This window comes from Sinocyclocheilus rhinocerous, unplaced genomic scaffold, assembly GCF_001515625.1.
Source record: "Sinocyclocheilus rhinocerous isolate Xijiao unplaced genomic scaffold, SAMN03320098_v1.1 scaffold249, whole genome shotgun sequence".
NCBI classification, from domain to species: Eukaryota; Metazoa; Chordata; class Actinopteri; order Cypriniformes; family Cyprinidae; genus Sinocyclocheilus; species Sinocyclocheilus rhinocerous.
In genome coordinates, this window is record NW_015666483.1 from 1,103,136 (window position 1) to 1,115,899 (window position 12,764).

General features: G+C 38.2%; 2 protein-coding genes across 3 annotated transcripts in view; one reads left to right on the plus strand and one right to left on the minus strand.

Moving 5' to 3' along the window:
- LOC107732330 (E3 ubiquitin-protein ligase Siah2) overlaps positions 1 to 7,048 on the plus strand; it is a 30,966-nt gene extending 23,918 nt beyond the window's left edge. For both annotated transcript variants that reach the window (XM_016543618.1, XM_016543619.1), the window contains one exon: positions 5,453 to 7,048. In XM_016543618.1, the coding sequence (XP_016399104.1) occupies positions 5,453 to 6,004 (552 nt within the window). In that variant the 3' untranslated portion in view covers positions 6,005 to 7,048. The remainder of the gene's footprint in view (positions 1 to 5,452) is intronic.
- A 1,209-nt stretch (positions 7,049 to 8,257) lies between these two features.
- LOC107732309 (RNA-binding motif protein, X-linked 2-like) overlaps positions 8,258 to 12,764 on the minus strand; it is a 9,859-nt gene continuing 5,352 nt past the window's right edge. Inside the window, exons 5-9 of the mRNA XM_016543594.1 lie at positions 12,060 to 12,246; positions 11,452 to 11,937; positions 8,661 to 8,768; positions 8,443 to 8,531; positions 8,258 to 8,326 (exon numbers count right to left, since the gene is read on the minus strand). Coding sequence (XP_016399080.1) covers positions 8,258 to 8,326; positions 8,443 to 8,531; positions 8,661 to 8,768; positions 11,452 to 11,937; positions 12,060 to 12,246 — 939 coding nt within the window. The remainder of the gene's footprint in view (positions 8,327 to 8,442; positions 8,532 to 8,660; positions 8,769 to 11,451; positions 11,938 to 12,059; positions 12,247 to 12,764) is intronic.

Consider the following 12,764-nt stretch of genomic DNA (forward strand, 5'->3'; position numbering starts at 1 on the left):
TTTTGAAGCCAGATTAGTGCCATCTGGTGGGAGTAAAATAAGAAAAACATATGCAATTACATGGTTTAGCCCATAGATTCCTATATAGCTCTATATAAAAGGCCTATAAATTCTCTAATTGTTTTTAGACATAAATACTTATTTTTATTAAGTTGTGGGTTTGGATATATATTTAGACATTCTCAAAGACAACTTTTTGTAAAGGTTTATTTCAAATTTTTTTTTTAAATGTTGATTTGAAGTGTCAGTTTTTGAGTTATTATTACAACAGTCAAACCTGAACACAGAGAAAGCATTTTGTTACACAAAACATTAAAATTCTATAAAAATGTAACAAAAATGAACAGGAATGTTTTATCAGAGCCTAATCCTTCTGGGTCTGATCTGATTTCAACCTCTTATTTCAGTTTTCTGACTCGTTTTGGCTATATGGTTATAGCCATACCAATTCATTTGAGTGTGTATAATTGTGTGTGTTTGTGTATGTGTCTGTGAGTGTGTGTAAGTGAGTTTGTGTTTGAGTGAGTGTATCTGTTTTGCACTCTTGATGTTTTAGAGTGTAACCCCTTCCTTGCCGTCTACTTTTTTACTGCATTATAGTTGAATTATTGCTTTTATTTTTCATATTTGCTGTGTTACAGTCACACCAGTTCATAGGTGTGTGTGTGTGTGGTTTTGCACTCTTGATGTTTTAGAGTTTCACCCTGTCATTGCGGTGTACTTTTTTTCTGCATTGTGTCAGATTTGTAGATTGTACACACAAAACTTCTCAGAATATTTGTGTTTTTGTCGATTTCCCATTAATTTCCTATGGTCGGTCATTTTTGACCGAAGACCACAAGTGTGACTTATTTTTTTACGACCACTTAACCTGCTCGAATCATGCCCTCAATTTTTTTGTGTTCACATTCCAAATGCCATAAAAGTCACCAAATTTCGTACCATTCAGATGAAGCTGTGATTAAAAAAATTCAAAACAGAAAATGTTTTCGTCAAAAGTGACCGAAGAGCACCAGTGGGTTAAAGTTGTCCAAATAAAGTCCTTAGCAATGCACATTACTAATCAAATTAAGTTTGTTATCATGGAACATGATCTTTACTTAATACCCTAATGATTTTTGGCATAAAAGAAAAATCAATAATTTTGACCCATACAATGTATTGTTGGCTATTGCTACAAATATACCCCAGCGACTTAAGACTGTTTTTGTGGTCCAGGGTCACATATATTATGGTACTTGTTCATTAGCTGTTTGATGCAGGAACATACTAGATTTTTTCCCCTTCACTCATTTTACTTGTTTCCATACATGTCAACTGGCAGTAAAGCATGCATTTACTGGTAAAGGTGGGGGAAAAAATTAAATGTAGGCCTAATACAATTTCTGGAAAGTCTGAACATTATGGGAATAGGGAATGAAGTTGTGCCACCTATGGGGAATATTGTTGCGGTGCTTACAGGAATATAATCATGCTTTTAAGAATGCTCTCATAATAGTATAATGGTAATAGAATGCAGAGTTTTAAGAAAAAAATCCATAAAACTTAAAAGATTAAAGTTACAATTAAAGACAATAAAGTCACAAAGAAACTAGCCTCAAAGTAGACATTATAAAACAATTAGTAAAAGGCTTAAGTAGTAAAAGGATATGATTTATGACTTTATTTTTGTAAAAGGCATATTTTGAAATTATTCCCAAACATTGACTTTTTATTCTCAAAATTGTAATTTTGTTATTTTTATTTTAATGTTGCACTAAAATGTTGTCCTACTGTGCAGAAGTCTCAGATGCTATCTCAATGTCAATTATACTATGTATATACAAACACATTACACTAATTTCTGCGTAAAAAAACGTTAAATGTAATTGAAGAACTGAGCGAGAGCGAGATGATGGCAAGCAAGGATTCCCCTCCCCCCTCTAACCTAATTACTCCGGCCTTCACTGGGCTGATTTCAGCTTTGAAACTTTTAACTAAATTGCTATTGATTCCAGAGTGGGAAAGCGAGTGTCTAGGCTTCCATTGCAGTGGTTGAAGTGGGTGCGACGGCTTGCCACTGATCAGGAGAAATCAGATTTCTCGGTGCCTGATGCACGGACCTTTCGTAAGGCCCCCAGAGTTGATTCTAATTATGACCCGAGCCCAGCCGCTTCCCAGCAGTGATGAGGTCATGTGCAGACATGGTGTCTTATAAGAGGGGACCAAGATGCTGGTGGCCTCACTTGGTCTCAAGAGCGCTTTCTCTTGCCATTTCATATGCACTCACCCTGCCCTTGAGGGAGAAGGGAAAAGAGATGGTAATGATGCCATCTCGTCTGTCCTGGGTTCCGTCTCTGGGGATCTGAGTGAGGAGACGCCATCCTTTTCAACTGACACATTGGTGATGGCAACTCAAGGTCCTCCTGCTTGTTAATGGAGAAGAGATAAGCCTGCCTCTCATTCATTGCTCTGAATAGGTGTATGGGAAACATCAATAGTTTCTTGAAATGAGGCTACCCAGCACTTCCCAACTGTCAACATTGTTGGCAGAGGCATCAGTCATTTGGTAAAAGCAAAGGTACCCTTGAACTGAACGATACTTGTAGCACAATGTGTTTATCTGGCAGCTTGTTGTAAAGTTAAGCATATTGCTTGCATACTTTCAGTAAATTGTATTAAGTCTGTTTGGCCTTAAAGGTGGAGTAAGTGATTTCTGGTAGCCAATGTTGATATTTCAAATCACCAAAACAAACACGCCCCTACCCCAAAAGGGTCTCGCCCCTATTTTGATAGCTCCGCCCCACACATACGTACGCAACCCAGGCAACGATTAGTTCTGTGAAACAAAGCAAAACCAATGTTACACCGTGTCTACACCGGACGCGAGCGGCGCGGAGCGACACAAAAAACTAGAACTCATTATAATCAGTGATACTGTCTACACTGGATGTGGCACGGCGTGACACGACAAATCCCCAACAGAAAACTGCTGCTGCATTCTGATTTTCAACGGTCGATTTGTCGCGTCCAGTGTAGACAGAACTGTTGCGTCCGGTGTAGACACCCTTATCGTAAGCCTTCTTTTCCGCTTTTGTTTTTTTTATCAGCCATCTCTATCTTTCTGCCGCTCGGCTCGGCTAATGTCTGTCCTGTGCACTGAGCGCTCTCTCCTCTGCATCATGAGTAGACACGCCCCTTACTGCTGATTGGCTACAAGTTTGTTTTGGTACTCGGCCCGACTCAGTTTTCTAAAGCGTTTTTGAAAAAATACATACCCCACCTTTAAGATGCAAAAATGCCAATAAAATGTATTGCAGCAAACTACTTTTAAGGACTCTTTTTTTTTTTTTCTCAAGGTCTAGGATTCTTTTATTGTGCATTGAGAAATATCCAGGCCCAGATGCCGTGTTTAGAAAAAAAATAAGCTCTTTGCTGCTAATAAGTTTTGAAAATTAAGCATTTTAGCTTAGGGTAAGACAAAACCACCAAAGAACATCTGAAGACTGTGACTCTTACGTGCCCATTTCGTGTTCTGGTTTATTTCCATTTCAACACACAAAAAACAAATTAATAAACTGTCAAAATTCATTGTCATTCATCAAAATGAGCATATCCAATGACTTCCCCTCTTGGCTAAAGTGGCGAGATATAATTTGCAACTTAAATGCAGAAATGTGTAAATAATTCAGTAGCTAAGCTCCCAGCCCAGGGTCTATGTGTCTCCACAGGGCTAGCTTGGCACAGAGTCAAGGATGTACTAGAAAGAGAGCACTTCACTTATTATTTCATCAGGTCTCTGGAGCAATGTATGCTGGTGATAGATTTGAAGTTTTAATTAAAGTGAATCTAATTTGTTGCCAGTGGCAGATGTATTTGTATGTTGGTCCTCTGCTCATTTTATCGGAATTGATTTTTTTTTTTTAAGTGTGGGCATATTGGTACAGTCATTGACTCAATGTTCCGATGCACTGTTGAAACGCAGTTAATTTGTTCACTCTAGGGTCTAATCAATGCAAGGTAAGTGATATACAGGGTTCACTGCTGGAATCAGGTATAGTAATGACTAAATACACACATGCGCATAAAATCACACACTTAACAGTGTACCCTAAACAGACACTTGATACTATTCCTTCCTACTACGCCAATACCCTCAGCTCCAACAGACTCTAGACAGAGGCTTTATCTCCACCGTACGGCCCTAGGATTACTGCTCAAAATCCTGTCATTCAAACCTTCCACACCTCCAGAAGTCAGATTGTTTGATTCGTAAAAGAAAGGCTGGGAAATGAGGAAGGATTAGCGTAATGGGGGGGGGGTTTGGTTGAATGCCCACACCTCCAGCTTTGCTCTAACCTGATAGAAACGGATTGTCCTGTGGTGTAATGATTTACTCTAATTAATGAAGTTTACATAGATTTTCTGGAAACTTCATAAGAAAGAATCAGATAATGCTTTATAAAATCACTTTAAATGGGGAAAAAAATCGAATTCATTTTCTTAGCTTGTGTGCTTGAAAAAAGTATTTTTATTTGGTCTTAGTTCTTTACTGTCTTGACATAATTGAGCTTGCATTTTGACAGAAAACCAGTAGGTTCGCTCCTTTTCCCCAGCCCATTCATGCAAGGATTTTCTTTCTTTGTTGCTTTGCCTATGGTCTTGAATTCTAAACCTTTACCTACAATTTGAGCTGAATACCTGGTTTTTAATGCAACTCTGCTAAGCTGATGAAATTCCCTGGGAAGGGCATTCATCAGGGTATTGTGGGATTTCACCTTTTGTTGTTGCAAGTCCAATCCTGTAGGCCAGTCAGAGAGATAAATGTTGGTTTTAGAGTGAGCAAAGAAAGACATGCAGTGTGCACATTTCCAGCAAAGTGAGCAGATTGGGGTAACATTCATATTTGACCTTCATTTAAATTCCCTTCCTGAGATAATCAAAGAGAGAGCCTTGCTGTGCTATTCACCTTGAAGCAACACGATCCGTCCCACTTCTTTTCCCAAACTGCATGGACACGTGCATAAAAAATGAGAGGGTTGTCACAGCTTGACACATGATTAGCAGCAACGTCACTTCTATGGCAAGTACACACACGAACAGACGTAAATTACTCTATGCAATTTATGGATTCGCTTCAAATGATACTGACATATCTAGACACATGGCCTAGTTCCCTCTTTGCTTTACCTATATATAATTCCCTGTCTCCTGTGTCCTTGACCTGCCCTCCTGAAATCCCCTTATCCTAGTTTTCCCTTTATTCTCTCACCATTTTTCAGCCTCCCACTCACCTTTCCTGCTACTCTGTCTTTGTCCTTCATCATCAGTTACTCTTTCAGTGTTTTCCCATTACTTACCCGAGCGCTCTTGATCCGAACTCTCTTCACTCTCTTGAAGAGATACTTGATGACTGACTGAAAATGTTTTTTGTACCGGTGCTCATGCAAGTCTCATTTCTGTTTTCCCGCAGTATGCCTCAGCTGGATGTCTGCTGTCCCTTCACCACAGCGAGAAGCCGGAGCACGAAGAAGTCTGTGAGTTCCGCCCCTACACCTGCCCATGCCCGGGGGCTTCCTGTAAATGGCAGGGCTCCCTGGAGGCCGTCATGCCACATCTCATGCATGCCCACAAATCCATTACCACCTTACAGGGCGAGGACATTGTCTTTCTGGCCACGGATATTAATCTACCGGGGGCTGTGGACTGGGTCATGATGCAGTCATGTTTTGGCCACCACTTCATGCTGGTTCTAGAGAAGCAGGAGAAATACGAGGGACACCAGCAGTTCTTTGCCATCGTGCTGCTCATTGGCACGCGAAAGCAAGCGGAGAACTTTGCCTACCGCCTCGAGTTGAACGGCAACCGTAGGCGGCTCACGTGGGAGGCCACGCCGCGCTCGATCCACGATGGCGTAGCAGCAGCCATCATGAACAGTGACTGTCTTGTGTTTGATACCTCTATTGCCCACCTGTTTGCAGACAATGGCAACCTGGGTATCAACGTGACCATCTCCATGTGCTGAGGTGGCAGCGTAAGGCTTTATCCAGTGACCCAAACCTTGAACAACCTCTGCTCCCTATCAGACTGCAGGTTCTAAAGGCAACGGTTGGGAGATGTATACATTTGTGTATATTTCGGTTCAAGAGTCATCCGCTAAAACAGCGCACACTTTCCAGATTCACAAGTAGGTTAGTTTGCTAGGTTAGGATGACAAGAGTCCTTCTCGAGATGAAGCGGGGATTTGCAGGTGTTAGCAACCCGTTGAAGGCATTGGTGCAATTGAGAATTTCTTTTGCACACCGCAAGGATACAAACACCGCAACTTTCTGATTACACCTTCAGTAGAAGTTCAGGTGTGGATAAATACCATCACAGAATCAAAATGCTAACTTGGGAAGAGTCTAGGCATGAAGGTGTAACATTTGCCTCAGAAGCTTCTAAAACTTATGTTGTACAAAACTGCACTACTTTTCGTCTATGGATATTGCGTGAAACCATGGAAATTGTACATGGCAATGTAAATGGTAATCCTCTGAATTTCATGGTTGTATATTGGCTTGATAAAACAATGCCCATGGTGGAAATGCAGTGTGCATGGTGGAAATAAAATTCACTTGCAAAAATGAGAATATAGCCACCATGTTTTTAAGGCAAGAATCTGACCTCTTCACTATGTTTTTTCCTTCCTTCCTTTTTTTTTTAAATCTGTCGTCAATGTTGCAAGACGTAATGAGGACAATACTTAGTTTATTTTATGGTCCTTATCCAGAGTAGAGAACTGGTTTGTGATCAACACAAATATAAGCTCGATAAAATGACAGAACTACAGCCAACCATTTCAAATTTTGTTACCCATGATCTAATGCCACAATTTTTTTTTAAAGGGATAGTTGGCCTATAAATGATAAATCTGTTATTTAATTGCCCTCATTTTCTAACACTTATTTGCAGAGCACCAAAGGAGAAGTTAAGTAGAATATCTCCGCTGTTCTCTAGCAGAGGACAAAAAGCACCATATAGACCATACAACCTGTGCTCTATATTTCAAGTCTTCTGAAGCCATATGATAGCTTTGTTAGAGGCAGACTGAAATGTAAGGCTTTTTACTGAAAATATCTAATTGTATGAAAAAGAGCAGCTCACACATTTTGCTAGATGACTTCTATACAGGTTTCAATAACACAAGGTGAGGAAATGACCAAATTTCCATTTGTTAATGAACTATTTATTTTATATAGGTGTTCCACCTTTGCGTTTTAGCGTACTTTGTCTTGTCAACAGTGACTGTATGTAAAAGATTTAGCCTGTGCACAAACAACAACCTGTTATTTTCTCGTTGATAAAGTGTCCGCATTTAATTGGTTTTGTTGTCTTTGTACTTTTTCTTACTTTATATTTGAGGTTATCTTTAAGGTATCTTTAAGAAAAGCTTTTGTAAAAATATAAACAACTTTAGTTTTGTTGGTATTTGTTGTTACTGTTACGTCTCTTACAAAATGATCGTTTAGTCTAGCTTTGTTTACTCTAGTTCTTTCAAACCCAGTAAGATCTGAACAATTTCTCACTCTCCTCTTTGATCAATGAACCCACACAATGCCTTACTAGTATACAAACTCAGTCTTTTAGAGTCTACCGCCTTCTAGGTCTCAGTGTCAAGTTCAGGTCACTATCCTCCAAACCTCCAGTGTCTAGAAAGAGACTTAAATTTTACAAAGTGGCATTTTGAGTGGGAAGGACATGGCACGTCATTCTACTTTGCCCCCAAAACCTGCTGCAGTAACCGTTTCACTTACACTGATCAAGTACGGAACCCAGCCTCTTTTCAAATACCTCTGATGACTTTGGAGATGTCTGTGCGAGAAGAGCATTGATATCCCTGAATGTGGGTGGTTCTGTGAAGAGATCTCAAGTTTGATGCACAACTGACGCTCTCAGCTCTTCTTTATATGTCTGCTGTTTTACTCCTTCTGAAAAATAATTAAAAAATGTAAATTAAATGTTTTATAAATCTGTTGTGGAGCAAATGTATTGATTTGTAGATTTTTCTTTTTTTTACATTTAGAGACCCATAGGACAAGATGAAAGTGTGCTCATGTGGTCAGTGTCTCCGCTCCTCAAACACGTGGACAGACTCTCGTCCCCGATGCTTGTTCTCTCTACATGCAGTTGTCATGGCAACTAAATATGCAAATGAGAAATCTAGCTCATTCATTCCTAGAAGAAAATTCTAGTATATTTTTTTTTAAATGTTCTTGATTAGTCTGAAATCACTTTTTCACACCTTTTTGTAGATTACTTCAAAATTAGTGAATCTGTCATGGTATTTACAGGTCTTGGATCGTTCCTCTAAAGATCGATAAACAATTATGCAGTTGAACCAAATGGATGGTGACTGTACAACCTCTATCATTTTAAGTCCTGCATAAAAATATCAAATGCATGTTGAACAGGACAAAGTACCTGCATGTAGATCACAAGCCCTGAAGGAAGCTCCAAGCTTCCAGGTCTATGTGGCATGACTCCTACGGCATTGGGATGACAATGCAAAGCTTGTGCAATAAAGAATAACAATTTAGTCACAGAAAACCGAACCATGTTCAATTTGCACATTTAGCCTAATCCGTTTCTATTTTCAAATAAAACACTGATATATTCTGATGTCTTAATTCTGATATGACCATCCACTTCTTGTAGCTTGTTGTAGCTCCAAGACAGAGACAAGACGTATACCATGTCAAAAGAGACCACCAGGCATCTGTCTCTCTCCCACGGCATTTTAGACTCCCCTACACAGAAGTGAACACAAAACTGAATAAATACATTTTAATGAAGTGAGCAGGTGGTTTCCTGAGCTGTGTGCCATGCCTCGCAATCAAGCCATCACGATCAATATTGAGCACCACATCCTAATGAACTTGCGAATAAACAAGTCTACGTAAAGGACTAGAATACTTAACATTCATGGCAATGAAATGGTGAGATGTTTCCTGTGCCAACCCAGTGATACAAATATTAGCATGTGCGAGTTTACAGGTCCATCAATATGAAAAACCCTAACCATGGTTATTTCAAATGCATGATTTGAAGAAAAAGTATTTTAAATAAATAAACGTTAAAGTCACAATGAAACACAAGTACTGACATCTTTTCTTCGGTACCGTGATGTACATCTGAGTGAAACGGATTATCAAAAAAGAAAAAAATGTAAGGTGGAAACTTGGTTCAATCCATTGACTGTTGAATAAATTTAGGCAAATCTGCTGAATGTGAGCTTGTTGAGCATTCAAGTCCTCCAGGGAAGTTCATATTTACAAGTTGGGAAGTCGTAATTATGATGCTGGGTGCATTCAAAATTGATTTGGTTGAAGTAAGATGGCAATGTAACGTTCCTACAAAATGGAAAGTTAAGCAAGATTCTCTACTTCAAAACTAAGAATAAAGAACGTGCATCTGTGTTTTTGCTTTTTAATGTTCTTATTCAATTCAAGAAGGTTCTGTAAATTGTTATATACTCCATGATTGTACAATAATATCGTATTTTTTGTACATGCTTCGCACCATGTCAGGTTCTAAGCAGGCGTACGAACTTTTCCTTGTGGCAGAGTCGTAGTACTACAGGTATTTGGAAATCTTAGAAAATCACAGGGTAGGTGAGTTTGATCAGGGTTGGAGCTAAATTCTGCAGTGCACTGGCCCTCCAAGGCAAGATTTGAGGAACCCTGATTTAGATGTTGAGTGGTGCTGTTTTATATGCAGTTGCTATTTATAGATCTCACATCTGGAAGAGAGGCGTGCACATGTTTTTTGTGCGTACGTTGGAATCACACGTACGCACATTTGAGAATTGAGATTTGATCAAAAGTAGGACAGTTTCTATGGAACATTTTATAAATGAGGCTCCTGAATTTCCCACTCGTAATTATGACTTTGTGGTGGTATTCATGTGCGTTCAACTCGTAAATACAATATTTCAGAAAAGATTTTATTGCACCTTTGCAGTCGATTGTAAGAAAAGTGTAGTTAAATAAATTGTTCACAAAAAGAACATGCATTTAGAAAATAGATGAATTTATTACGTGCATAACATCTTGTAAACAAAACCTGGAACATATACTATCCATCTCACAGAAATCACAACCATTTCAATAGTCAGTACTGCAATATATTAGTCTTGCTTTCTCACCCAATTCTCACCCAATTCTGTTTTTAGAGGCTATAGTAATATAATTTGCAGTATTGAATGGTGTTGCTGCAGAAAGCTAATATTTTGCTTTCGACCTGTTCCTTTAACTATTATTCAACATTTAAAATTCTCATGGTAATTATTCACGATTTCGTTTGGAAAATACTGACTGTGGCTAAAATGTCAATAAGATTGCTTACAACTACAGAAGACGGCTACATCCAAAGACCTGATGACCTGTTTGTATATTTAGATGGAGTTCCATTAAGAACTAGCGTGAACATCTTTTTATCTCTGTTTTTTGATAGCTTATTGAAAATGGGGTTGGTGATCGATGTAGTCTAGCATGTGAGCATTGCAAGGAGGGACATCACACAGGGGTAACCCAACAGCATACACTATTAAAGTTCAGTGCAAACAGATATTTGACCTTTAACCTTGAGTATTGACTTGAACGTTTAGTGTCTGTGAGGAGTCAAATCTGCAGTACTCCTGATTGGCCAATTATGAATACTTCGCATTTGACCGCTCATGAATTGAACAGATCATAGTAACTCGTGGTTATAACAGATTGACTTAAGGGTGATTCGCTTAATTTACTGTATTAAAAGCTGTGCTAACTGTGTAATGTTTTGCTATGAAAAGAAATAGTTTTGGGCATGAAAGGAATAGTGTGATTTTTTTTTTTTTTTTATCAGGCTAGATAAATTTACAGCAACAGCCCAGATTTCCAATAATCACACCACACATTTTAATGTTCAACTTCGTGTTTATTACTATTGAATTCTGTGTGTGTTTATTTACTCAGTATATCTGTGTAATTGTTTTATCTTTTCTTGCTAGGTTATTGAATATGTTGTCATGGCCATAGCGATCATAATTATTCATTAGCGATGAAATGCTGTTTCCTGTTGAGCAGGTATAAATGGGTAATGTACACATCTGCTTGGTCTGATATTGTTTTTTTTTTTTAACTGAACACGCTTAACTAAATGTCTTTTAATAGTTTTACAACTGAATCCATAATGATTGGTGTACTTTGATTGCATCGTAATTTTGGAGTTTATTGTTGACACTGTTAAACAAGACATTTTTGGTCTTTGTACCATTTAAATTCAAATAAAATTTGAATTTATTTGTCAAATGAGTGTACTGTGTGTAACATGATGCCAGGTAGCCATTATACATTTAATTACTGCAGACAGATATTTAAAAATTCTAAAAAAAAAAAAAATCGAGGTCTAAAATTCTAAACACATTTATTTTCCTCTGAATATTTCTTAAACCCTGTTTCATCCGCCTGTGATCTCTGTGTTTGGTAAACCCTCGGTCATTTCCTCTGTCGCGCTCCCTTCTGTCTCTGTCACGTTCCCTTTCTCTCTCACGCTCTCTTTCCCCATTATTCTCTCTATCAACACCCCTTCCTTTGTCTCTTTCTCTGTCTCCCTGCCGTGTGTCTTCATGTCTTTTATCCTCTCGGTTTCTGTCTGTCTTTTTGTTTTCTTCTCGATCCCTTTCCCTCTCACCTCTATACCTATCTCTGAATCGGTCCACCTCATCTGCTCTGTCTTGTGGGTTCCTGAAGTCTTGTCTGTCCCTTCTGCTTCCTGCCGGTCCTTTCGCGGCATACTTCTCGTATGCCGTGTCCTCCTTCTCATTCTTCACTCTGACAGGAGATGATGCTGACGGCTCAGTCCGTGCCTCATGTTTCTCTTCTTTTAGTGCTTTTTTCTTCTCTTTCTTCTCCTTCTTCTTTTTCTTCTCCTTTTTATCTGAAGTATAACAACATAAATCAGTCATTTAGTCAAAAAACTAAAATACTGTTTATTAAATAATAAAAGATAAACATCTTGAAAAAAATCATATCAAATGAACAAATATAACCTCTTTTCACCTTTTTTTGGCTTTTTCACAGGTACAGCATATTCTTCCTCAGACCCTGACTCAAAGGAGGAAGGCAGGGGGACTTTAGGAGCACATCCCTCTTCTCGCAAACATTTAGTGACATCATCAATGTCTTCGTTGTCCTTGGGTGGTCGATAATTTGCTACATGGTCCACACGTATGGTTCGCCCCTTAATCTTTAAAGCAGAAAAAAATAAAATAATTAAGAAACAAAAATATAAGCAACACATGAGTCAATTACATGACACTATTATTTCCCCGATATATGAGTTCCTTTCTTAATGAAGGAAGGAATGAATGAATGAAATAAAATATAATAATTTGACCTCTTTATAACAAACTAGGGCTGGGCGATATGGGCAAAAATATTATCACAATATATTTATTTTCCATATCATACAATATTAATATTTGTCACGATATTAATTTACCGTTAATGGGGAATTAAATACTGTCCACATGTTTTTAGGCCTTGAGAATAAACAAACATAACTTTGTTCACAATAATAATAATAATAATAAAACAATAAAAAAAAAATTCAGGGCCCCATGAAATTGGTTTTATTTTTTCCTTAAAGGGATCATATGATGCGATTTCAAATTTTCCTTTCTCTTTGAAGTGTTACAAGCTCTTGGTGCATAAAGAAGATCTGTAAAGTTACAAAGACTAAAGTCTCAAATCCAAAGAGATATT